The sequence below is a fragment of the Pseudophryne corroboree genome, chromosome 1 (genome assembly GCF_028390025.1).
Source record: "Pseudophryne corroboree isolate aPseCor3 chromosome 1, aPseCor3.hap2, whole genome shotgun sequence".
NCBI classification, from domain to species: Eukaryota; Metazoa; Chordata; class Amphibia; order Anura; family Myobatrachidae; genus Pseudophryne; species Pseudophryne corroboree.
Window position 1 is genome coordinate 353,174,237 of NC_086444.1, and position 26,592 is coordinate 353,200,828.

Here is a 26,592-nt window from a genome sequence, read left to right on the forward strand (position 1 = left end):
GGCCCCCGCTCACATGCCTTTGCGGTGCTTCCCCCTAGGGTCTTTCATAGCAGCCGTTAAAGTGTCACCGGCCTGGTCCCCAGGTGGCCCTACCGAGTCTCTCCGGGGCGGCCGCTGCCATCTCCATGTCCCCCGGCCGTGGCCTCCGTGTGCCCATGACGAACCCTCTGATGAACCCACTGGGGCTTACTTATCCCGCCGCTGACATCCCTTACGGCCAGGAGCACCCTTGACTGGGACACCATTGTTACCTGATGTCTTCTCCTGTTCCCTCTGGGGCAGCTGCTGCTCCTGGTCAGCATATCTGTCTGGTGCTTCCTGATCCCTTAGTGCTGGCCCCCGCACTGTGACCCCCTGCTTCAAGCACCCGACCCCTCCAGCCCGTCCTGTAGCTCTCATAGTACCCAGCCTGCATTCTGACATTCCACCACCAGAGGGCGCTCCACAAGCCGTAGCAGCTTGGAGACGAGCTGGGGTCGCGTACCGCTTAATACCGCTGACACTTCCGTGGTTGCAGATGGGTATCATGCTGGGCAGCCTTGCCCTGCAATGGGTGGCCTCCAGCATGCGAGTCAAAAGATTGCAAATTCTGCTAAAAAGCACAATTTGCAATCCTTACTGAATAAGGTCCAAAGTACCAGCCAGCTAGCTCCTAACTGTCATTTTTCAAACACAGCCTGTAACATGGCAGTTAGGAGCTGGTTACTTTACCTCCGTCCAATTTATCTCTTTCCAAGGCTTAGTAAAAAGACCCCTTATACTCTTTTCAGACAGAAATGTCTGAAAATCCCGGCTTTTACACACCATTTCGATTCCGGTTCGTTTTGCCGTGCCCTGCCTGACCCCCCTTTCACGCAGACAAGCAAGTTACCGGGTCAAGAATTTCTACCCGGTAATTTGCGGATCAACACAGGTCTTTTGTCTGTGTGAAAGGGTTAACACGGGTCGAAACTCCCGGGTCTCCGACCCTGGTAAATTCCTGGGTCGAAGTCCTGGGAATTTTAACTTGGGTTGACCCTTACACACAGGAAATGGACCCATGTTTATCGTCAAATTACCGGGTCGAACGTATCTTGAGTAGTTTTGCAGGGCGCAGAGTCTTACACAGCGCAGTCACATCTCCACTTGCAGCTAAAGAGGTGTTGCTGGGTTATGACGGGTAGTTCCCATGTGTTCAGGTAGGCAGTTGGGGGTGTTGACGGAATTGCTGGCTATGCAGAGTTGTGCGTACAGGTAGTCAGGCCACTTTTCAGATGGATCTTTTGCACCAAAGTAGGACTGGTACAAGCACGCACAAATCTGCATATGGACACATACATGTACAGTATTTAGTTCCGTGCACATAATGTGGGAGCAGGTACAGCCGTCTTGCATTCATCTCTGCATCAGCCCCTAAACCATTACTTTTATTTTGCTGTTTTTTATTTGTTGCAGGAAAAATCAGTTTTATAATCCTTAATGACTATGCTTTTATTTAACCTAATAAAATGTAGTAATGTTAACAAGAAATTATCACAGTTATAATATTGTGAGTAATTCAGCTTCATGTTGATCTGTTTGATTTTTTTTGTGTTGTGTATCTGATTTATTGTTGAACAGACTACGTAATTGTTCAGATGAGGAAAGCCTGTGAATAATCACAGATTTTGATTTGCTAACTGAAAAGAACATGATGTTTTGTAAATGTGCTGTTGAAAGCTTTATAGCCTCCAGGTTTTTTTTTAGCATAATTGTCAGTTGTAGAAAAGAATCAGGTGGCAATAAGTAATGCATGGATTAAAATAATTTGTGAAGATTTTTTTTTTTTAATTACTAAACCACATAAAATAGACAAATAGCACAAACAACCCCTCCCACCCCCATTATTTTGGAATTGAAGTGTAATACATGGAATAAAAATAAAAAAAAGAATAAAAAAGACTATGGAAAGGAAGGTCTTGAGAAATAGTTTAGAAAAGCACCTAATTGTTATTTTATTATTATTATTATTATTATTATTATTATTTTCTTCTTTAATGCAACAGCTGCTCCTTTCCCAGCTAATATAATTGAAGGCCCCTGAATATCAGGAGTCCCCCAGTACTCCTCTCTGCCTTTGCTAGTCAATAGTTAGTTGTTCAGGGTTCAAAATCTTGAGCAACTTTTAATGAATATAGACAGGAGTGTGTTGAGAGAGGTAACTGTACCAAAGCCCCCCACAAACACACATGTAGGTGAAGGACAGAGAAAGCTGAAGAGGCATGTCAGGAAAAATCCAGCTGTTGCTTCTCAAATTATTTAAACACGATTAATAGGGGAAGCAGGCACTGCTAAGAGGTCCCACACAGCTGGGGTAAGAAACAGGAAACCAAAATATTGAAGTGCATTGAGATGGCATCAGGCCCCTTATTTGGGTATATTTTAATTGTTTTATTATTTTGTTGATGTTATAAAACCCTTTCATTACATGGATAACCTTCACATTTTTATTGTTCTAATTAATGCTCTAATGTTGAAGCCATTAATTTCTGTGTGGGTCCAGTACAGAAATCATGTTTAATAAATAAGAGCTGTATTGAAATACAGGCTAGATAAGGGCTGGGCAATTACTTTAGCTCCAGGGCAAATTAATACATTTTGACAGCGTGTTGAAGGCCACACACAATTGCACCTTATTTTCTACCAAAGATGAAAATGACAAAGTAATCACAATGTGAAACATAGCAAATATTCTGGAAAAAAAAAAAGGATACACAGAAAGTCACATGAAGTGTAGCTGCCACTGAAAGATATGGAGCACAAGAGTTGGTCTCTGGGAATAGCAAATGACATTAGAGCTGAGTGACAACTGCCCAAACAACATGAACCTTGCAGGAATTCTACAATCCCCATGCATACATGTTATAAAGATTCATCCAAACCATTTAAAAAATTGACTGTAAACTCACTCGAGCAGGACCTTCTTCCCTGCTTATACCATCATCTCCCCTCCACTGACAACAACAGCACCAAACTTTGGGTTTGCGTATTATTACTGCTGCAAAAAGTTTATTGCACTGTCCATGTTCTTCAATGTTTTGTACTGTAGGTCACTTTTTTCTTGTTTTTTTTCCGTACTGTTTCTGTACTTTTGTAAGGCACTGCGAACCACTTGTGGCGCCATATAAGTAAATGATAATAACAGTAATAGCTACAGCAAAGGGAATAAGGTTGACAGGGGGTTAACTTACATGGCAAGGGAATGGGTTCAATCCCCAGATACGTTTGATGTTATCATATCAGAGAGTTGCAGAGGAGGTGCCAGGAATCCAAACAAGAACACTTGCTACATAACTGTCTGCTGCTTGTTACATAACTGCCAAGCAGGAAGACCAACTATTTGGTCGCAGACGCTTCTGGGTGCAAGCCAATATGTGAAAGCTGTGGTGAGTTCTGCTTTACCGAATGGCAGCAGATCATGCAGCGCACCCTGCATGAATGCTAGGCTTATAAGCGTTTTATCAGGGTGCACACAGTAAGCATGTGTTACTGTCAGCATGTGTCAGCACAACAGCCCCTCTATACCCCAATTTGCTGCCTCTCAGTCTAGTCTTTTGTGAGTGTCAGATGGAACTGGGTACTCATTTATTTATTTATTTATTTTTAGGGATACACATTGCAGCCTAGCTGTTTATAAACGACCACCGGTCACCAAACCAACGCCGGGATCCATGTGTGTAGTGGATACCCACGAGTGGGAATAGTCCCTGTTAGTCGGCATGCCGACTGTCGGGACTATAAGGGGGCGGGATTCTGGCATCATTATTGTGACCGGCGGTCTCCCGTTTGTAAATACTTTTTTTTTAATGTAATTTACTTTCTCATACGTCCTAGAGGATGCTGGGGATGCTTCAAGAACCATGGGGTATAGACGGGATCCGCAGGAGACATGGGCACTTTAAGACTTTAAAAGGGGTGTGAACTGGCTCCTCCCTCTATGCCCCTCCTCCAGACTCCAGTTAGATTCTGTGCCCAGAGAGACTGGTCACACACAGGGGAGCTCTGCTGAGTTTCTCTGAAAAATGACTTTATGTTAGGTTTTTTATGTTCAGGGAGCACTGCTGGCAACAGGCTCCCTGCATCGTGGGACTGAGGGGAGAGAAGCAGACCTACTTCTGTGAGTTCAAAGGCTCTGCTTCTTAGGCTACTGGACACCATTAGCTCCAGAGGGTTCGATCACTTGGTGCGCCTAGCTGCTCGTTCCCGGAGCCGCGCCGTCACCCCCCCTTGCAGAGCCAGAAAAAAGAAGCCGGGTGAGTAAAAGAAGAAACGAAGACTTCAGTGACGGCAGACGACTTCAGGTCTTGAGGTACCGCACAGCGATCGCGCTGTGCGCCATGCTCCCAAACACACAGCGGCACCAACAGGGCGCAGGGGGGGCACCCTGGGCAGCATGTGGACCTGAATGTAACTGGCAAAAGTTATATGAAAAGTGCCTAGGCACTCAATATAGACCCCCGCCAGTATAAAAATGTTAAAATGAGCGGGACTGAAGCGCGCCGGTGAGGGGGCGTGGCTTAGCCCCCACAGCTCTGACCAGCGCCATTTTCTCTTCACAGAAGATGCAGAGACGCTGGCCCTGACCTCCACACTGCTGTACAAGTAACAGGGTGCAAAACGGGGGGGAGGGGTGGGGGCGCAGCAGATTTGGTGCTATTATCTTTATTATAAAAGCGCTAACAGGTCTGAGGCATTGTGAATAAAGTTTCAGTACCGGGATAGGCGCTGGGTTGTGAGCTGGCAAACTCCCTCTGGGTCTCTCTAACAGGCTTTGCTGTGGGTCTGTCCCCTATATCCCAGTGTGATTGTGGGTGTCGGTATGTGTGTGTCGACATGTCTGAGGCTGAGTGCTCTTCCCAGGAGGAAGCCGGAGTGGGGACAGAAAAAGCGGTGGGAGTGACCCTGTCGGCACCGCCGACTGCTGTGTGGGTAAATATGCTGAGTGTTTGAATGCAAATGTGGCTCGGTTGACTAAGAGATTAGATAAATCTGAGTCCAAGAACCAGACATGGAGGAAATCCATGGAGGATGCATTGTCACAAGCTCAGACCCCTTTGGGGTCACAGAAACGTGCATTTACCCAGATAGCAGATACAGATACCGACACGGACTCTGATTCCAGTGTCGACTATAGTGATGCCAGATTGAATCCTAAACTGGCTAAGAGCATTCAGTACATGACTGTGGCAATAAAAGACGTATTACATATCACTGAGGACCCTGCTGTTCCTGATACAAGGGTCTGTATGTTTAAAGGAACGAAACCTGAGGTAACGTTTCCTCCCTCTCGTGAACTGAACGCTCTTTTTGAAAAGGCTTGGGAAAATCCTGAAAAGAAGGTACAGGTTCCCAAAAGAATTCCAGTGGCATATCCGTTCCCCTCTGGGGACAGGGAAAAGTGGGAGTCAACCCCCACAGTGGACAAAGCTCTGTCGCGTCTGTCCAAGAAGGTGGCGCTTCTGTCTCCTGACACGGCAGCCCTAAAGGATCCTACGGATCGTAAGCAGGAAAATACATTAAAATCCATTTATGTCACTACAGGTTCGCTACTCAGGCCTGCCCTGCCGTTGCTTCGGCATGGGTGAGTAGCGCTATTGAAAAGTGGGCAGATAACTTGTTATCTGAGATAGATACACTGGACAGGGATAACGTGCTTTTGATTCTGGGTCATATCAGGGACGCTGCAGCATATTTAAAAGAAGCTGCAAGGGATATTGGCCTTTTAGGATCAAGGACCAATGCCATGGCAGTCTCGGCCAGGAGGGCATTGTGGATTCATCAATGGAATGCGGATGCTGACTCGAAGAAGGCTATGGAGTCTCTGCCGTTTAACGGTAGTGTCTTGTTTGGTGATGGCCTCACTGACCTGGTATCTACGGCTACCGCAGGTAAGTCGTCATTTTTACCTTATGTTCCTGTGCAACAAAAGAAAACGCCCCACTATCAGATGCAGTCCTTTTGGGCCAATAAATACAAAAAAGGACGAGGATCCTCCTTCCTTGCTGCGAGAGGAAGAGGACGGGGAAAGAGGTCACAGGCTGTGGCAAGTTCCCAAGAACAGAAGTCCTCTCCGGCTTCTACCAAATCCACCGCATGATGCTGGGGCTCCTCTGCGGGAGTCCGCACCAGTGGGGGCGCGTCTCAAACTCTTCAGTCAGGTCTGGGTTCGCTCGGACCTGGATCCTTGGATATTAGAAATAGTAGACCAAGGGTACAAATTAGAGTTTCAAGACGTGCCCCCTCACCAATTTTTCAAATCAGCCTTGCCAGCTTCTCTTCCAGAAAGGGAGGTTGTATGCGCTGCGATACTAAAGCTGTGACAAAATCAAGTCATTGTCACGGTACCCCCGTCACAACAGGGGGAGGGTTTTTATTCGAGTCTGTTCGTGGTACCGAAGCCGGATGGCTCGGTCAGACCGATTCTGAACCTAAAATCCCTCAATTTCTTTCTAAAAAAATTCAAATTCAAGATGGAATCTCTCCGAGCAGTGATCTCCAGTCTGGAGGAGGGGGATTTTATGGTGTCGGTCGACATAAAGGATGCCTACTTACACGTCCCCATATATCCTCCGCATCAGGCTTACCTGAGGTTTGCTGTTCAGGATTGTCATTACCAATTTCAGACGTTGCCGTTTGGTCTGTCCATGGCTCCGAGGATTTTCACCAAGGTAATGGCGGAAATGATGGTTCTCCTGCGCAAGCAGGGAGTCACAATTATCCCGTACTTGGACGATCTCCTCATAAAGGCGAGATCCAAGGAACAATTGCTGAAAACGTTGCACTCTCTCTGACGATTCTGCAACAACATGGTTGGCTCCTAAACTTGCCAAAATCACAGTTGGTTCCGACGACACGGCTGTCGTTCCTGGGTATGATTCTGGATACAGAATTACAGAGAGTTTTTCTCCCAGTGGAAAAGGCTCTGTAAATACAGAACATGGTAAAACAGATTCTGAAACCGGCAAGAGTGTCGATTCTTCAATGCACTCGGTTGCTGGGGAAGATGGTGGCGGCCTACGAGGCCATTCAGTATGGCAAGTTCCATGCCAGGGTGTTTCAGTGGGACCTGCTGGACAAGTGGTCCGGGTCTCACCTGGACATGCACCTGAAAATATTTCTATCTTCCAGGACCAGGATCTCCCTTCTGTGGTGGCTGCACAGTTCTCACCTTCTGGAGGGACACAGGTTCGAGATGCAGGATTGGATCCTGGTGACCACAAATGCAAGTCTCCGAGGCTGGGGAGCAGTCACACAGGGGAGACATTTTCAGGGAAAATGGTCAAGCCAGGAAGCTTGTCTGCACATAAACATTCTGGAATTAAGGGCCATTTACAACGGCATTCTGCAAGCGGAACATCTTCTTCGCGGTCTGCCCGTCTTGATTCAGTCAGACAACATAACAGCAGTGGCGTACATAAACCGCCAGGCGGAACAAAGAGCAGAGTGGCAATGGGCGAGGCCACGAAAGTTCTTTGCTGGGCGGAGAGACATGCAAGCGCTCTGTCAGCGGTCTTCATTCCAGGAGTGGACAACTGGGAAGCAGACTTCCTCAGCAGACACGATCTCCATCCAGGAGAGTGGGGTCTTCATCAAGAGGTCTTTGCAGAAGTGACAAGTCGTTGGGGAATTCCTCAAATAAGACATAATTGCGTCCCGCCTCAACAAGAAACTTCAGAGATATTGCTCCAGGTCAAGGGACCCTCAAGCGATAGCGGTGGACGTCCTAGTGACACCGTGGGTGTTCCGTCGGTATATGTGTTCCCTCCACTTCCACTCATTCCAAAGGTGATAAAGATGATAAGAAGAACAAGGGTTCAGGCGATACTCATTGTTCCAGATTGGCCAAGGAGGGCCTGGTATCCAGATCTTCAGGAATTGTCATAGAAGATCCCTGGCCTCTTCCTCTACGGGAGGACCTGTTACGACAAGGACCGTGCGTGTATCAAGACTTACCGCGGCTGCGTTTGACAGCATGGCGGTTGAACGCCAAATCCTAGCCCGGAAGGGTATTCCCAGTGAAGTCATTCCCACACTTCTTCATGCTAGAAAAGAAGTAACGGCAAAGCATTACCACCGTATTTGGAGGACATGTGTGTCTTGGTGTGAATCCAAGAAGGCTCCTAATGAGGAATTTCAGCTGGGGCGTTTGCTCCATTTTTTGCAAGCAGGTGTGGATGCGGGCCTAAAGTTGGACTCAATTAAAGAACAAATTTCGGCCTTATCATTTTTCTTTCAGAAAGAATTGGCCTCCCTTATAGAAGTTCAGACCTTCATGAAAGGCGTACTACACATCCAACCTCCCTTTGTGCCCCCAGTGGCACCATGGGATCTGAATGTGGTGTTGCAGTTCCTGCAATCTCATTGGTTTGAACCTTTGCGTAAGGTTGAGTTAAAATTCCTTACTTGGAAAGTAGTCATGTTGTTGGCCTTGGCATCCACAAGGCGGGTATCGGAGTTGGCGGCTTTGTCTCACAAAAGCCCCTATTTAATCTTCCATGCTGATAGAGCGGAGTTGAGAACTCGTCAGCAATTTCTGCCAAAAGTGGTTTCATCGTTTCACGTAAACCAGCCTATCGTGGTGCCAGTGGCTACTGACACCTTGGCGGAATCGAAGTCTCTCGATGTGGTCAGAGCTTTGAAAATCTATGTCGCCAGAACGGCGCAGATTAGGAAAACAGAGGCTCTGTTTGTCCTGTGGGCTCTCAACAAGATTGGGGCTCCTGCTTCCAAGCAGACTGTTGCGTGCTGGATCTGTAATACGATTCAGCAGGCTCATTCTACGGCAGGTTTGCCGTTACCGAAATCGGTGAAAGCCCATTCTACCAGAAAGGTGGGCTCATCCTGGGCGGCTGCCCAAGAGGTCTCGGCATTACAGCTTTGCCGAGCTGCTACGTGTTCGGGATCAAACACTTTTGCAAAGTTTTACAAGTTTGATACCCTGGCTGAGGAGGACCTCTTGTTTGGTCAATCGGTGCTGCAGAGTCATCCGCACTCTCCCGCCCGTTGTAGAGCTTTGGTATAAACCCCATGGTTCTTGAAGCATCCCCAGCATCCTCTAGGACGTATGAGAAAATAGGATATTAATACCTACCGGTAAATCCTTTTCTCTTAGTCCGTAGAGGATGCTGGGCGCCCGTCCCAGTGTGGGCTGTATCTGCAGTTTTGGTTATGGTTACACACATGTTGTGTTGAGTTCAGTCAGTCAGTCTGTGGCTGATGTTAGTCATCCCGTTGCATGCGTTGTTGTTGAATGCCATGTTGTACGGCGTGTTTGAGGTGTGAGCTGGTATGTATCTCACCTTAGTTTAAAAATTAAATAAATCCTTTTCCTCGAAATGTCCGTCTCCCTTGGCACAGTTCCTATAACTGGAGTCTGGAGGAGGGGCATAGAGGGAGGAGCCAGTTCACACCCCTTTTAAAGTCTTAAAGTGCCCATGTCTCCTGCGGATCCCGTCTATACCCCATAGTTCTTGAAGCATCCCCAGCATCCTCTACGGACTAAGAGAAAAGGATTTACCGGTAGGTATTAAAATCCTATTTTTACTGAGTTAACTGTTTCTGCATCTGTGTCCCTCTGCAGTGGCCTGTTGAACTTTTGCAACCTGCACAGTCCCAGAATGGGATCCTCTCTGGTGAAAAACCACAGCTGCTAGCAGCACTGCACGTATGTCTAGAACACAGGTTCTCAAACTCGGTCCTCAGGGACCCCACACAGTGCATGTTTTGCAGGTCTCCTCATAGAATCACAAGTGAAATAGTTAGCTCCACCTGTGGACCTTTTAAAATATGTCAGTGAGTAATTAATACACCTGTGCACTTGCTGGGTTACCTGCAAAACATGCGCTGTGTGGGGTCCTGAGGACCGAGTTTGAGAACCTATGGTCTAGAATGATATTTAATACTTATCACCCTTGTCCAAGCATATGCCTACGATGCCAGTGAAGTTTGATTAGGCTAGAGGTGTCGCCAAGACAGTGTTTGAGCTTTTTTTATGCATCTTGTTGACAATTCTTCATTACTTTGTTTCTTTCCTGGCTTTAGGCAGCAATTTGGTTCCAGAGGCTGTCTTACAACCTCATATGAAGAGCTAGCTTGGGCTCATTATAGAGCCTGGTGTAAGTGTCTTGGTTTCGACTTCCACCTCGATGTCCTAAAAGAGATCGATCCTGGTAGTTTTTCAGCCCTAGTAGGATTCCATATGTGCTCTCAGTTAGACTAGGAAGAGCTGTATTCATTGGCAGAAGAGGATCCTGGTAACATGCTGGGGATTGAAGCATTGGTCCATCCGTGAGACAGTTAGTACACATACAGAAGGACAAAGATACTGATGTACAATATACATCTCTGCTTAAATGGAAGTAGAGATAATCTGTTTCTTTTCCTTCCTCCCCTCAATTGGAAGATATTATGCCGAGGCTTTGGCTTGTCTGGACAAAATTTTTCAGCTTTCTTTCAGGCTTCACTATCTATACCCGCTACCTACAGCTGATAAAGTGAAATGGGAATCTTCTCCTATATGCACCTACCGCTTATTGGTGAAAGCTTATTACATTTCCTATCCCTAATGCTGCATCTCTAAGGGACATCTCAGGATAATTGAGGCCACCTTAAAGTTTATCTACACCACATTGGGTGACTCGCCTTGGCCTATTCCTGGATTTTCCTTGGTTTTAGTAAGGTGGTGCAATGGATTCCTAGTATGGATTTACACTTGGTGGTAAAGCATATTAGGGAAGCTTTAGTCCATCTTGGTAATGAGGGACTGATGAATTGTAGGAAACATATTGAAGGTGTAATATTCCCTGTCTACTTGGACCAAAGGAAGTTGGGGTTCTATTCAAACCTTATTTCAATGGGAGTTTGTCCTAGAGGATAGGATAACATTCTCTTCTTACTGACTCTAGTCAGGTTGCTCTTGCGTGAAGGTGCTGATCAATATGGTTAATAAATATTCGAGTCAGTCCACTTTGCCCAGTTCCATTCTCAGAAGTATCAGGTTGAGCTCCCTTGAAATGGTTCCAAGGTTGGTGATGGATTGTGCCAGGGTTTCTGGTTATTCAAAAGATCAAAGATTTGCAAGCAGAAGCACATGAACTATTCAACAAAGATTCTACAGAGAGTTAATTTGTTATGTGAGTTAGTTTTGGAGCTGCTTTTGAAATTTAAATTTTTCTTTAGTTGGCCTTTGTAATATATGGAAACAGACTATGTGATATTGCAAAGATCAATTGAAGAAAATGTAGAAATGAAAGCGGAGCGAAAACCAACTCCCCCAATGCATCCTCTCTAAGTGTAATAAGTTCATCCTACAGTTGTCCTCCTAGTACATTAAACTGTTGCCCAGAGTGTGTTTCCTGCTTCTTTGGTGTTTGTGGAGCAGCAATCTAAGCAATAGTTATCCATTTAGTATTTGGGATTGGATCTTAGTGACTACGGATGACTGAGGTTGGGACTGGTTGTCCTCCAGTCCTGTTTCCAAGGTAGGTGGAGTCTAAGTTCTTTTTCAGTGTGTTAGAACTTCAAGCAGTTATAATGCTCCTGTAATGGGAAGGGCAGTGAAGGTTCAATGCACAATGCCATGACTGTGACATACTTAAACCATCTGGGGGCACTAAGTGCTCAGGCCATGAGGGAGATCAGACAGACCATGCAGTGACCAGAAACACGTGCTCTTGCTGTCACTGCAGTGTTCGTCTGAAGAGTTGACAACTGAGAGTGGTCCTTCCATCTCGATGTTTTTTAGCAGTTGGCTGAAAGGGATTGGTCAGCCAAACATTTGATAGCGTTCAGGTTGAACTACAAGGAAATAAACTGTTGCTCCAAAACCAGGGATTCTGTAGAGATGATTGTGAATGCTATTATGTTCCCTGGTATAAGCTTCTCATTTGCCTGTTCACTTCAGGGCTGATGCTACTGCGGCTTCTCAGAAAGGTTAAAAGTGAAGGAAATGGGGTGATTCTAGTGTCTCTGGACTGGCCTAGGAGATTTTGGTATTCAGATCTGCTGGTAATGCTAGTGGCTTCTCAGAGTCTGTCTTCTGCGTCTGGACCTGCTAAGCCAAGGTCCTTTCCAACATTAAGTTTTACATGGTTTTAACTGTGTGTCTATTGAAGCTGAAATCTTAGCCAATTTCTGCCAAATAGTGTAAGTGGAATAACTTTTCCATGTTATCCTGTAGATTGTCGAGAGTGAATCTCTTGATTTAGTGGACTTGAAAGACTATGTTTCTCTTGGTCATCTACTCAGCATTTAGGGTGACACAATTGATAGACGTCTCATTCCAGATTTTCTTTGGTTATTATCCATTTTTCATTTGGTTTAGCTAAGACAGAGAGCCATGCGACATGCCTCTGTATTTAGTATGGTATTTCTGCTGTTACCGACCGTTGATTCTGCGCATCGTGTTTAGTGACTGATCGCACTCAGATGATTGAAGATATGAATGACATATTTAAGAACTTTCACCTGTAAACTGTGTATTGATTCTCATGTTGCTTATCATTTTTTATTTAATTGCATGCTGTTTTGTTAGCATCATTTATATGCACCAATAAACTGTATTTCTATATTTTAATATAATACTGAGTCTTGGAATTTATTAACTGATTGACATAGATTCATAGTGGATTACAACCTCATATTTAAACACTTTGCCAACATTAAACTGCATGTTTTCCTATTTCCTAAATCCATTTCCTTCTCAAAGTCACACTCCTATATGTAGCGTTTGTGTAGTCTAAGAGTCAAACTGCAGTTTATGGCACTTTAGACAGATACTGTCAAAGAAGGAAAAGTGAGTCTAGCTGCTGCTGATTGTTTGTTGATAGATGTTAGGATAATGGTCCTGAGTCTGAGTTGGGAATAAAGCAAGTTACTGTGCACCTAGGTAAAGGCGGGTACACACTACCCAATAGTGGAATGCCGGTGACGGACGACTAGATCGTTGAATAATATAGTGTTCAACGATATAGTGCGTGCACACTGAACGTTATCGTTCAACGATAATGTTCAGTGACGTCACCGCCGGCATTCCCGAACATGCAGCTCAGCCCGACATTGACAGCTTAGTATTGGTGATCGCTGAACGGTGTGCGGGAGCACGCATCATTCATCGGTCGCCAATATTACCCTATACATGCTGTACGATATAAGCCTTAAAAATAAACAACGACTTTACGTCGTTATCTGGAGTTTTTTAAGGCTGAAAACGCCTAGTGTGTATGGACCTTAAGACCATGCTGCACTGCAGGTGGTGCAGATGTACAATGTGCAGAGAGATTTATATTTGTGAGGAGTGTGTCCAAGCTGAAATCTGAATTGCAGAGTGAAAATAAAGCTGCCCAGCATTTGTAGGCTACATGCAAAAGCAGCTAGTATGTACTTCACATGCAAAATAATTTATGTATTTGCACCCATTGCATTGCAATATGTTTTGTACAGGTCCGCAATTACTTGCTCTTTCTTGTTTTATTCCCGACTCACTATGTCATATTCTCACACAAAGTCCAGCCTACTAAAGCTTTATGACTACCTTCTTTATTCTTTTACACTTTTTCATTGTTTTCCTAAAGTAGTACTTGCTTTAGCTTTATTTATTAAAGTAAATTATATGTGTTGTGGGCATCTTTATTCCATGTTTCAATCTTAGGGGTTAGATTGTGAAAATTCCAAGCAATGCTTTGCAGCAGAAGTGGCCTACAACTGAAAATCAAATATGTATAAGGCATGATATCTTGGCTATTTAAAAAGCAAAGCTTTTACTATCAAGAACTTGCCGTGTAAATTTCAGACATAAATCAGAACAGAAGCGCCATGTTTACAACCCAATGCTTTGTAAATAAGCCCCCTGGTCTCTTGCAACTCAAGTCCTTTGTGGTTAAGAAAATGATAAGTGCCCTCATGCAAAGCAGGGAAATGCTCCATGTATTTCTGCATGTCAGACACACTCGTAAGCTTCATCAGCATTTAGCAAAAGACGTTCTTAAATCACCAAACTCTCAAAGAAAACCTGATGCCAGGTTGGGCACAGAAATTGAATCCACAGAAATAACACTGCATTTCAGTTGAATCCGTGGGTTATCTCTTGATCCAAATTAGTCTAATTTAAAAGTATTTTACCATATCCTTGCACCTGTAGAGCAGACGTTAAAAGTTTGCAGAGTAGCGTTTCATATATAGGGGCAGATGTAGTTAGCCTTGTGTGATAAAATTCCACGAGATGGGTCAGAAAACATTTCTTATATTTGCTTGCGCCGCATAGATGTGCACGCAAAAATAAACCATGTTTCTCCTTCAGGGTCCACAGGATCTACCTTGGGTTGTAGGTGGCGTCAGAGGAACGGGCACCAAACGGTTAAACCTTTTGAGCTCCCAGAATGCAACTGTCCAGCCTCCCTATAACCCCGCTTCCTGGCTCAGGGAATTCAGATTTCGGGGCACTGTCGTGTCGCCCTCCATTTCTGGTATTTCATCCAGACAGAGCGTTTTTCCGTACCAAATCTGCATACCTTCCTAAGGTGGTTTCTAAGTTCTACCTTAATAAAGAAATAGTAGTTTCGGCTTTTCAGGCTTTTTCTCTGTGGGAGATGCATCATTGGATGTAGTTCGTAGTCTACGTGGATCATACCAGTGCCATCAGAAGGACAGACACACTCTTTGTTCTATATGGATTTCACAAGAGAGGATGGCCTGCCAATAACCAAACACTGGTATCCGTTCGGCAGATCCTTCATGGGCAGCCCACCATGGCGCCTCAGCTGAGCAACTCTGTAAGGCAGCCACATGGTCATCAATTAATGCATTTATTAGACATTATGCCTTTGATACCTTTGACTTTCAGGATGCTGCATTTGGGCAAAGGATTCTCGTGTCCAATCAGGAGCGTCCCCTCCCTTAGTTACTGCTTTGGAACATCCCAAGGTAGATCCTGTGGACCATGAAGGAGAAAACAGAAGTTATGGTAGACTTACCATTGATAACTCTGTTTCTCTAACGTCCTAGTGGATGCTGGGGACTCCGTAAGGACCATGGGGAATAGACGGGCTCCGCAGGAGACTGGGCACTCTAAAGAAAGATTTAGTACTATCTGGTGTGCACTGGCTCCTCCCTCTATGCCCCTCACCCAGACCTCAGTTAGAATCTGTGCCCGGACAGAGCTGGGTGCTTTTAGTGAGCTCTCCTGAGCTTGCTAATAAGAAAGTATTTTGGTTAGGTTTTTTATTTTCAGAGAGCTTCTGCTGGCAACAGACTCTCTGCTACGTGGGAATGAGGGGAAAGAAGCAAACCTACTAACTGCGGCTAGGTTGCGCTTCTTAGGCTACTGGACACCATTAGCTCCAGAGGGATCGAACACAGGACTTGACCTTGTCGTCCGTTCCCGGAGCCGCGCCGCCGTCCCCCTCGCAGAGCCAGAAGACAGAAGCCGGCAGAAGCGGAGAAGACAACGAAATCGGCGGCAGAAGACTCCTGTCTTCACATGAGGTAGCGCACATCACTGCAGCTGTGCGCCATTGCGCCCACACTAACCCACACACTCCGGTCACTGTAGGGTGCAGGGCGCAGGGGGGGCGCCCTGGGCAGCAATTGATACCTCCTGGCGAAAGCTGCATATAGACAGTTGGACACTGTTATATGCATGAGCCCCCGCCATTTATTTTACACAAAATCGCGGGACAGAAGCCCGCCGCTGAGGGGGCGGGGCCTTCTTCCTCAGCACTCACCAGCGCCATTTTCCTTCCACAGCTCCGCTGAGAGGAAGCTCCCCAGGCTCTCCCCTGCAGAATCACGGTAGAAGGGTAAAAAAGAGAGGGGGGGCACATAAATTTAGGCGCATTAATCATAATACAGCAGCTACTGGGTAAACACTAAGTTACTGTGTAATCCCTGGGTTATATAGCGCTGGGGTGTGTGCTGGCATACTCTCTCTCTGTCTCTCCAAAAGGCCTTGTGGGGGTCCTGTCCTCATTTAGAGCTTCCCCTGTGTGTGTGGTGTGTCGGTACGCGTGTGTCTACATGTTTGACGAAGAGGGCTATGTGGAGGCAGAGCAAGTGCAGTTGACTGACGTGTCGCCGCCGACGGTGCCGACACCTGATTGGATGGATATGTGGAAGGTGTTAAATGATAATGTAAACTCCTTACATAAAAGGTTGGATAAAGCTGATACCTCGGGCCAGTCTGGGTCTCAACCCATGCCTGATCCTACAGCGCAGAGGCACTCAGGGTCTCAAAAGCGCCCACTATCCAAAATGGTTGACACAGATGTCGACACGGATTCTGACTCCAGTGTCGACGACGATGATGCAAAATTGCAACCGAAAATGACAAAAGCTATACGCTACATGATTATAGCGATGAAGGATGTTTTACACATATCAGAGGTAAACCCTGTCCCTGACAAGAGGGTTTATATGTATGGGGAGAAAAAGCAAGAGGTGACTTTTCCCCCTTCACATGAGTTAAATGAGTTATGTGTAAGAGCGTGGGATTCCCCAGATAAGAAAGTCCTGATTTCCAAAAGGTTACTTATGGCGTACCCTTTCCCGCCAGAGGATAGGGTGCGCTGGGAATCCTCCCCTAGGGTAGATAAAGCTCTCACACGCTTATCTAAGAAGGTGGCCCTGCCGTCGCAGGATACGGCCACCCTAAAGGATCCTGCAGATAGAAAGCAGGAAAGTATCCTGAAATCTGTTTATACACATTCAGGGACTCTACTGAGGCCGGCAATTGCGTCGGCGTGGATGTGTAGTGCTGTAGCAGCGTGGACAGATAATCTGTCTGAGGAAATGGATACCTTGGACAGGGATACCATTATGCTGACCCTGGGGCATATAAAAGACACTGTCCTATATATGAGGGATGCCCAGAGGGACATTTGCCTACTGGGCTCTAGAATTAATGCAATGTCAATTTCTGCCAGGAGGGTCCTGTGGACTTGGCAGTGGACAGGTGATGCCGACTCCAAAAAACACATGGAGGTGTTACCTTACAAGGGTGAGGAATTGTTTGGGGACGGTCTCTCGGACCTGGTTTCCACAGCTACTGCTGGGAAGTCAAACTTTTTGCCATATATTCCCTCACAACCTAAGAAAGCACCGTATTACCAAATGCAGTCCTTTCGCGCACAAAGAAGCAAGAAGGTCAGAGGTGCTTCCTTTCTTGCTAGAGGCAGGGGTAGAGGTAAAAAGCTGCACCTTACAGCTAGTTCCCAGGAACAGAAGTCCTCCCCGGCTTCCACTAAATCCACCGCATGACGCTGGGGCTCCACGGGTGGAGCCAGGAGCGGTGGGGGCGCGTCTCCGACATTTCAGCCACCAGTGGGTTTGCTCACAGGTGGATCCCTGGGCTATACAGATTGTGTCTCAGGGATACAAGCTGGAATTCGAGGTGATGCCCCCTCAACGTTACCTAAAATCGGCCCTGCCAGCTTCCCCCATAGAAAGGGAAGTAGTGGTAGCGGCAATTCACAAGCTATTTCTCCAGTAGGTGGTGGTAAAGGTTCCCCTTCTTCAACAGGGAAAGGGATACTATTCCACAATGTTTGTGGTACCGAAACCGGACGGTTCGGTCAGACCTATGTTAAATTTAAAGTCCCTGAACATTTATCTGAAAAGATTCAAGTTCAAAATGGAATCGCTCAGAGCGGTCATTGCAAGCCTGGAAGACGGGGATTTTATGGTGTTTCTGGACATCAAAGATGCTTACTTGCATGTCCCCATTTATCCGCCTCATCAGGAGTACCTCAGATTTGTGGTACAGGACTGTCATTACCAATTCCAGACGTTGCCGTTTGGGCTCTCCACGGCACCGAGAATATTTACCAAGGTAATGGCAGAAGTGATGGTGATCCTGAGAAAGCAAGGAGTCACAGTTATCCCATACTTGGACGATCTCCTCATAAAGGCGAGGTCAAGGAAGCAGTTGCAGATCAGCGTAGCGCACTCTCAGGAAGTGTTGCAACAGCATGGCTGGATTCTGAATATCCCAAAGTCGCAGCTGATTCCTACGACGCTTCTGCCCTTTCTGGGCATGATTCTGGACACAGACCAGAAGAAGGTGTTTCTCCTGGCGGAGAAGGCTCAAGAGCTTGTGACTCTAGTCAGAGACCTCTTAAAACCTAAACAGGTGTCGGTGCATCACTGCACGCGAGTCCTGGGAAAGATGGTGGCATCGTACGAAGCCATTCCCTTCGGCAGGTTCCATGCGAGGATCTTTCAATGGGATCTGTTGGACAAATGGTCCGGATCGCATCTTCAGATGCATCGGCTGATCACCCTGTCCCCCAGGGCCAGGGTGTCTCTTCTGTGGTGGCTACAGAGTGCTCACCTTCTCGAGGGCCGCAGGTTCGGCATACAGGACTGGGTCCTGGTGACCACAGATGCGAGCCTCCGAGGGTGGGGGGCAGTCACTCAGGGAAGAAACTTCCAAGGGTTGTGGTCAAGTCAGGAGGCTTGTCTGCACATAAATATCCTGGAACTAAGGGCCATATTCAACGCCCTGAGTCAAGCGGAGCCCCTGCTTCGCAACCAACCGGTGCTGATTCAGTCAGACAACAACACCGCGGTGGCTCATGTAAACCGCCAGGGCGGCACAAGAAGCAGAGTCGCGATGGCGGAAGCCACCAGGATTCTTCGGTGGGCGGAGAATCACGTGCAAGCACTGTCAGCAGTGTTCATTCCGGGGGTGGACAACTGGGAAGCAGACTTCCTCAGCAGACACGACCTTCACCCGGGAGAGTGGGGACTTCATCACGAAGTCTTCATTCAGATTACAAATCGATGGGAACTGCCACAGGTAGACATGATGGCGTCCCATCTCAACAAAAAGCTACAACGGTATTGCGCCAGGTCAAGAGACCCTCAGGCGATAGCTGTGGACGCCCTGGTAACACCGTGGGTGTTCCAGTCGGTCTATGTGTTTCCTCCTCTTCCTCTCATACCCAAGGTGCTGAGAATCGTAAGAAGAAGAGGAGTGAGAACAATACTCATTGTTCCGGATTGGCCAAGAAGGTCTTGGTACCTGGAACTGCAAGAAATGCTCACAGAGGACCCATGGCCTCTGCCTCTCAGACAGGACCTGTTGCAACAGGGGCCCTGCCTGTTCCAAGACTTACCGCGGCTGCGTTTGACGGCATGGCGGTTGAACGCCGGATCCTAGCGGAAAAAGGCATTCCGGAGGAAGTTATTCCTACGCTGATAAAGGCTAGGAAGGACGTGACAGCAAAGCATTATCACCACATATGGCGACAATATGTTGCTTGGTGTGAGGCCAGGAAGGCCCCTACAGAGGAATTCCAACTGGGCAGATTTCTGCACTTTCTACAGTCTGGAGTGACTATGGGCTTGAAGTTGGGATCCATAAAGGTCCAGATTTCGGCCCAATCCATTTTCTTTCAAAAGGAACTGGCGTCTCTTCCTGAAGTTCAGACGTTTGTTAAGGGAGTGCTGCATATTCAGCCCCCTTTTGTGCCACCAGTGGCACCTTGGGATCTCAACGTGGTGTTGGGTTTCCTGAAATCCCACTGGTTTGAACCACTTAAGACCGTGGAGCTAAAGTATCTCACGTGGAAGGTGGTCATGCTATTGGCCTTAGCTTCGGCTAGGCGTGTGTCAGAATTGGCGGCTTTGTCATGTAAAAGCCCCTATCTGGTTTTTCATATGGACAGGGCAGAATTGCGGACTCGTCCCCAATTTCTGCCAAAGGTGGTGTCATCTTTTCATTTGAACCAACCTATTGTAGTGCCTGCGGCTACTCGTGACTTGGAGGATTCCAGGTTACTAGATGTAGTCAGGGCTTTGAAGATTTATGTAGCCAGAACGGCTGGAGTCAGGAAAACTGACTCGCTGTTTATCCTGTATGCCCCCAACAAGTTGGGTGCTCCTGCTTCAAAGCAAACCGTTGCCCGCTGGATCTGTAACACGATTCAGCAGGCTCATTCTGCGGCTGGATTGCCGCATCCAAAATCAGTGAATGCCCATTCCACAAGGAAGGTGGGCTCTTCTTGGGCGGCTGCCCAGGGGTCTCGGCTTTACAGCTTTGCCGAGCTGCTACTTGGTCGGGTTCAAACACATTTGCAAAATTCTACAAGTTTGATACCCTGGCTGAGGAGGACCTTGAGTTTGCCCATTCGGTGCTGCAGAGTCATCCGCACTCTCCCGCCCGTTTGGGAGCTTTGATATAATCCCCATGGTCCTTACGGAGTCCCCAGCATCCACTAGGACGTTAGAGAAAATAAGATTTTACTCACCGGTAAATCTATTTCTCGTAGTCCGTAGTGGATGCTGGGCGCCCGTCCCTAGTGCGGACTTTCTGCAATACGTGTATATAGTTATTGCTTAATAATGGGTTATGTTATGTTGGCATCCATTGTTTGATGCCCTGTTGTTGTTCATACTGTTGACTGGATAAGTGTATCACAAGTTATACGGTGTGATTGGTGTGGCTGGTATGAGTCTTACCCGGGATTCCAAAATCCTTTCCTTATAATGTCTGCTCTTCCGGGCACAGTTTCTTTAACTGAGGTCTGGAGGAGGGGCATAGAGGGAGGAGCCAGTGCACACCAGATAGTACTAAATCTTTCTTTAGAGTGCCCAGTCTCCTGCGGAGCCCGTCTATTCCCCATGGTCCTTACGGAGTCCCCAGCATCCACTACGGACTACGAGAAATAGATTTACCGGTGAGTAAAATCTTATTTTCTCCAAATCCACAGTATCTACAGGGAACCCACCCTGATGCACCTGATTTGAGAATCTTTATACTTACTAACCTCTTCCTTCCTTCTGGTATGGAAGTGTGTGTGTTCTCCTCACCTGAATAGGTCTTACTTCTCAATAAGCCTGCTTCTGCCTTGAGCTTTGTAACAAACTGAATTCCCTGAGCCAGGAGGCAGGGTTATAAGGTGGCTGGACTGTTGCATTCTGGGAGTTCAAAAGCTTTAACCGTTTGGTGCCTGTTCCACTAAAGCCACCTATAACCCAAGGTAGATCCTGTGGATACTGTGGACTTCGGAGAAACAGAGTTATCAACGGTAAGTCTAGCACAACTTCTGTTTTTTTCTCTACTGTTATACCCAGAAGTACCAGCAGATGCACAGCGCACAAGGCTACTTTGGGAGTTTGCGACTAATTGAATCTGATCCATAGACTCTCTTCTGATCTCTTTAAGTAGTCAGAGCATTGCCACGCATTTCAATATTTTTTCCTACCCTTTCTCATATATTTAATATGTTGTTAACTTCAACCAATCAACATATTAAATAGAAATGATTGGAAAAATATTTGAATTTTTATTACCAAATTTTCAATCAATCAGAGGAGAGTGTATAACCGAGACTTTCCTTTGAGAATTTCAGTGTCAGATAAAACAGAATTGAAGAAAATAGCAAAACAGAGGATGAGAGAGTCTTACAGCAGTAAAATATTAACAAAACTATTTTTGACGAGAAAGAAGTAGGGAGTATCTTGTATTGGGGAGGGGTCGTATGCACTACACATAGTCACTAATGAGGGAGCATAGTTGCAACCTCTTGGGGGTCACTTGTTTTCCCCTCGCCACCACAACTCCAAAGAAGAGCCCTCTGCACTTTTCAGTGTAGGGAATGTTTGCAAATAATGTAGGGCGGAGGAAGTGAGGGAGGGGGGCATTTTATGGACAATGATTTTGAATACAGTGTGGTATTTTCAGGATTCTGTAAATGTGTGTGGACTAATTGGTGATTGTGGCACCCTTGACAGTGACTGGATGGGCCCTAAATTTTCTTTTGAGGCTTTCAAAACAACAAGAGTATACAAGAGTATACAATTCTGATGTTTTACTGCAACATTAAGTATTTGTATTACGTAACGTACTCATTACTTTTAATCACACCACTGACATGGAGATGGGTTCGTTGCTGCTGTCATTGGTGGTCATTACGAGTTGTTCGCTCGCTGCCGTTTTTAGCAGAATTGCGATCAGGCTAAAAACCGGCATTTCTGCGCATGCGTATAGGCCGCAGGGCGCACGCGCAAAGTACTTTCACACAAAACTATGCAATTTTACACAGGGCCGAGCGACGCTTTTCAGTCGCTCTGCTGATCGGTGAGTGATTGACAGGAAGTGGGTGTCACTGGATGGTAACTGAGCGTTTTCTGGGAGTGTGCTAAAAAACACAGGCGTGCCAGACGAAAACGCAGGAGTGGCTGGGGAAACGGGATAGTGGCTGGCCGAACGCAGGGCGTGTTTGTGACGTCAAACCAGGAACCAAACAGTCTGCAGTGATCGCAATCTAGGAGTAGGTCTGGAGCTACTCAGAAACTGCATGACATTTTTTTATAGCAGAACTGCTAACCTTTCGTTAGCAATTCTGCTAAGCTAAGATACACTCCCAGAGGGCGGCGGCCTAGCGTTTGCAATGCTGCTAAAAGCAGCTAGCGAGCGAGCAACTCGGAATGAGGGCCATTGTTTCAAGTTACATGTCACATTAAAATATAATACACAATTTTCAGTCCATACAAAAGCCTATGATAGACATCACATTGTAAGCCTGCTAACAGGGACATCTTACCTCTATGTCTGTTTGTTATTACCCAGTCTTGTTTTATTACTGTTTATTCCCAATTGTAAAGATCAACGGAATATGCTGGCACTATATAAGTAACTTAATAAGTAATAATATTAAGTTAGCACGTGATATGTACTAAACGCACACACAAACATTGAAAACAATGTAGGCTGTTAGTCTGTTTCCGAGTATCCGTTTTTATATATTAACTCCTTTCTACGCAGTGAGGAAATGGTGGATAGTGGGTAAATATTGTTTAAACTTGACATTTTATGTAGTCCAAGTACAGTATGCTGTGGGATTCTCCATTTTTTCAGTAATAATGGCTACACTTATTTATTTTTTTCACAACCTTTGTCATTTTATAAGTGAGATGTTGCCATTTGGACACTGGCACGTGATTGCTTAGACATTTTCCATTTATTTTGTATTTATAGCATGCTAAAAGAATGACAACAGCATTCATGCCTCAAGAGAACAAATTCATTCAGTCGTTTTCTGAGCGGCTACAACATAACATACTAAGGCTTTAAACCTGACATTCCCCTGGGATATGTATCCTGGCTTGACCAGTTCCTGTCTGGTGGTTACTATAATTCACTCTAGTGAGATGATGAATCTTTTTCTCTGAAAAACGACACATTATCCACTGAAGTTCCATCTCCTTGGAGTTATTTCAGAGGCTAAAATAAATGAGGTGTCTGGTCAGAGTGTCATACCCTTTGACCTCTGGCATCATTAATCAGAGAATATCCTGATTGGTTACAGTAATGAACAGACCATGTTAATCCTTAAATAAAAGTATTTATTTGAAATAAAATGATCACTTAACAAAAACGCAGAAACAAAATCCAGTTTATGTAACGTTAATGTTGAAATAGTTTTGGTTGGTATATATCGGTGCAATTCTGTACTTCAGAGTATAAACTTCAACAGCTTTGATTAGTGCATTTACTGTATGTAGTTATTTGCAACACATGCTTTAATACCAGTACTTTATTTGAAATTATTATTTTATTATTATTGTATTTATGAAATTAAGAGTCACTAGGTTACTGATATCTTCATTATTTTCATATTCTTACTTTGTGTTTTTATATGTATTTAAAGAATGGTTCCTCTTAGAAGAAAGTTTATGAAAGTGTATGTCCTTTGTCCTCTCTTGTCTCCTCTACTATATATTTACATTAATAATGTAGCCCCGACTTCTGATCAGTTCCACTCACTTTATCTTAAATTTACCTTAATTGTCTTTTTTGACCATTAACCAAATAAATGCATTTGCCTCCATCATATCCATGTATAAGACAGTTGTTTTATTGTTTCCTATGCAGTTTTGAGAATCTGTGTTTTGTTTTTTCCCTCTTGACAGCCTAAATCAGGATCTAGCCCTTTGCTTATTGTTGGCTATGAGGATGGATCAGTGGCTCTGTGGAATGTCTTAGAACACAGAATGATGAGCAGGCTGGTGTGCCACAAGGAGCCTGTTATAAGCCTTGACTTTGACTGTATGAGTGACAGAGGGGTCTCTGGGTCCGCTGAGAAAATATTGAGTGCCTGGATCCTTGATGAACAGCAGAACCTCAAGGTAAGAAAAATAAGAACTCCACTCCTTTTAGTTTTCCCATCCAGCATTTGCATTAACTGTTCTTGAGTTTGAAAAAAAGAAAATGTGGTTAGTGTTGTAAGTTGCCCTTAGCCAATTAATCACCTATTATTCTCAACTGAAAGGCCAGAGATGATTAATTCCTCGATGTATGGTGTGAATTTTATGTCTGCTTTTATTTACTCATTAAACTATCTTGTAACGTGTAAGCATTAGATATCTAGGATGTTTACATACCATTCATGTACAAACTGTTTCCAGTGCAAAAATATCAATTCCCTTGCCCCTGAAATGGTCATGACACCTGCGATTGAGTAGCCGCTCCCCCCTCCTTTACAGCCTGCAAATGCTTTCTGGATGTCACTCACTTTGCAAATAAATCCACACTGCAACCGCCATCACAGGACCATCATGGAACATGTGCAGTGCCTGGTAGACGCATGCACAATGGCAAACAAGTCACTCCACTGTGTCTCACATCAACATTGCGTCCATCTCTGGAATATGGGGGTCATTCCGAGTTGATCGCACGCTGCAACTATTTGCTGCCCGTGTGATCAACTAGACGTCGCCTATGGGGGGAGTGGGGTTTTTTTGCATAGCAAGGCTGCGATCGCTTGTGCAGCCCTGCTATGCTGTACAAGACCAGGGTATGAGTTACTTACCCTGTGCGATGAATCCAGCGTTGATGTTCCCGGAATTGACGTCAGACATCTGCCCTCCAAACGCCTGGACACGCCTGCGTTCGCCACACCACTCCCAGAAAACGGTCAGTTGATGCCCCGGAACGCCTTCCTCCTGTCAATCTTCTTGTGGTCGCCGTTGCGACTGCTTTCTTTGCTAGCGGCGTTGCTTGCCGTCGCCAGGCAACACAGTTCCGACCCGATCGCATGGCTGCGACGAAGCGCAGCGTGTGATCGGGTCGGATTGACCCCCTATATGTGTAATAAATGTAAAGTAAAACAGCAACACTCAAGAGACTCAAGAAATTCAATATATTAATTTCACATAGAAGCACTAACGTTCCTGGGACCTGCACGCCTTTTTGTCAAAGTTAAAAAACAGAGGACACCAGAGCGAGGATCATTCTTACAGCTGAGTGCCGGGATTCACGTGTCTATATATTTAATATAGTGTGGGAGTGTGTGTGTACATACACACACCTCAACTTATTTACAAGACAATTGTTTCTGTTTGATCAATTCCATGCAGTTTTTACCTAAATGGTCTTTAGCAAGCATTAATAAAATAAATATATGTGCCTCCCACATAAATGATAGGAATAGTGAATGATTTCAGTTTTCCTTTCCCACTCACCCATTAATAATTCAAAGCAGATGTGGGAATGTTACATTCCAGGTACCTGAGCTAATGACATCATGTAGAAATGAACACAGTGGCTTGCTAGTCTTATGTTCCAATAGGCAAGGTTTTGTGTAGTCTCTCCAATAGTATATCCCTGGGCTTCTGTCCAGTTGCAGTTCCAGCAAGCAGTGAGACGAGAAAGCATCAGGACATACTTACAGCATCTGCTTATCTGTGTATGTATACATCCATTTTCTGCACAAGTCCATTTTCAGAGGATGCTGTGGTAATTACAAAATAACACTTGAAATAGTTAAAAACAATAAGAAAAAAAATGTGACGTTTATGTGATTCTAAGCTTGAAGGCCAATGGAAATACAAGGGGTTTGCAATAAGTTTCCGGATGTGCAGTGCATAGGTAGAATAGACACAATCTGACTGGCTGTGAACTTGCGACTAAAGTTCTTGTGAAATGTCATAGCACAGTACTATATATAAGTAGCGTTGCGCATAGAAGAAGTCATGTTCACTTCCTTCACCAACTTGTTATGGAGCTCAGTAGAGGCCGATGAAGAGCCATGAGCTTCTAGGGTATGGGTTAACAGATCAACAGTCAGAAGGTCGACTGTGACTAGGTCGACACCATATGGTTTATGGTCAAAAGGTCGACATGAAAAAGGTACACAGTAGAAAAAGTTGACAGGGTGAAAAGGTTGACGCAAGTTTTTTTTACTTTTGTGTGTCATTTTTGTTTGTTCTACCATATATTATCCAAATTAGTAGAAACGTGTACCCTCGCTGGCTCACTTTGCTCGCCATGCCTTGAGCAAGATAGCTAGCTTGGCTCGCCACAAGTTACCTAACAGTAATAGATGGTGACATAGATAGTAAATTAAGCAAACGTTGAAAAAAAATGTGTCGACCACCGTTATGTCGGCCTTTTGTACTGTTGATCTATCATCTGCCATCCGATCGTCTACTACTACAAGAGTAGACTGCTAGTACGAGGTTTGACCGACTGCAAGCTGCTGGAGGAAGCACTGTCATGAACCAGTGTGTTTAACTGGTTGGCAGAATTATGACATGGGGGACAGTCCCTGGAAGAAAAGGAGTGCTGCAGTCGAC

The 26,592-nt window shown here is 45.4% G+C and overlaps 1 protein-coding gene across 3 annotated transcripts in view; it reads left to right on the plus strand.

Annotated features, from left to right (window-relative positions):
• Positions 1-26,592, plus strand: part of GNB1L (G protein subunit beta 1 like) — a 122,215-nt gene that overhangs the window by 91,656 nt on the left and 3,967 nt on the right. For all 3 annotated transcript variants that reach the window (XM_063964753.1, XM_063964752.1, XM_063964751.1), the window contains one exon: positions 23,929-24,144. In XM_063964753.1, the coding sequence (XP_063820823.1) occupies positions 23,929-24,144 (216 nt within the window). The remainder of the gene's footprint in view (positions 1-23,928; positions 24,145-26,592) is intronic.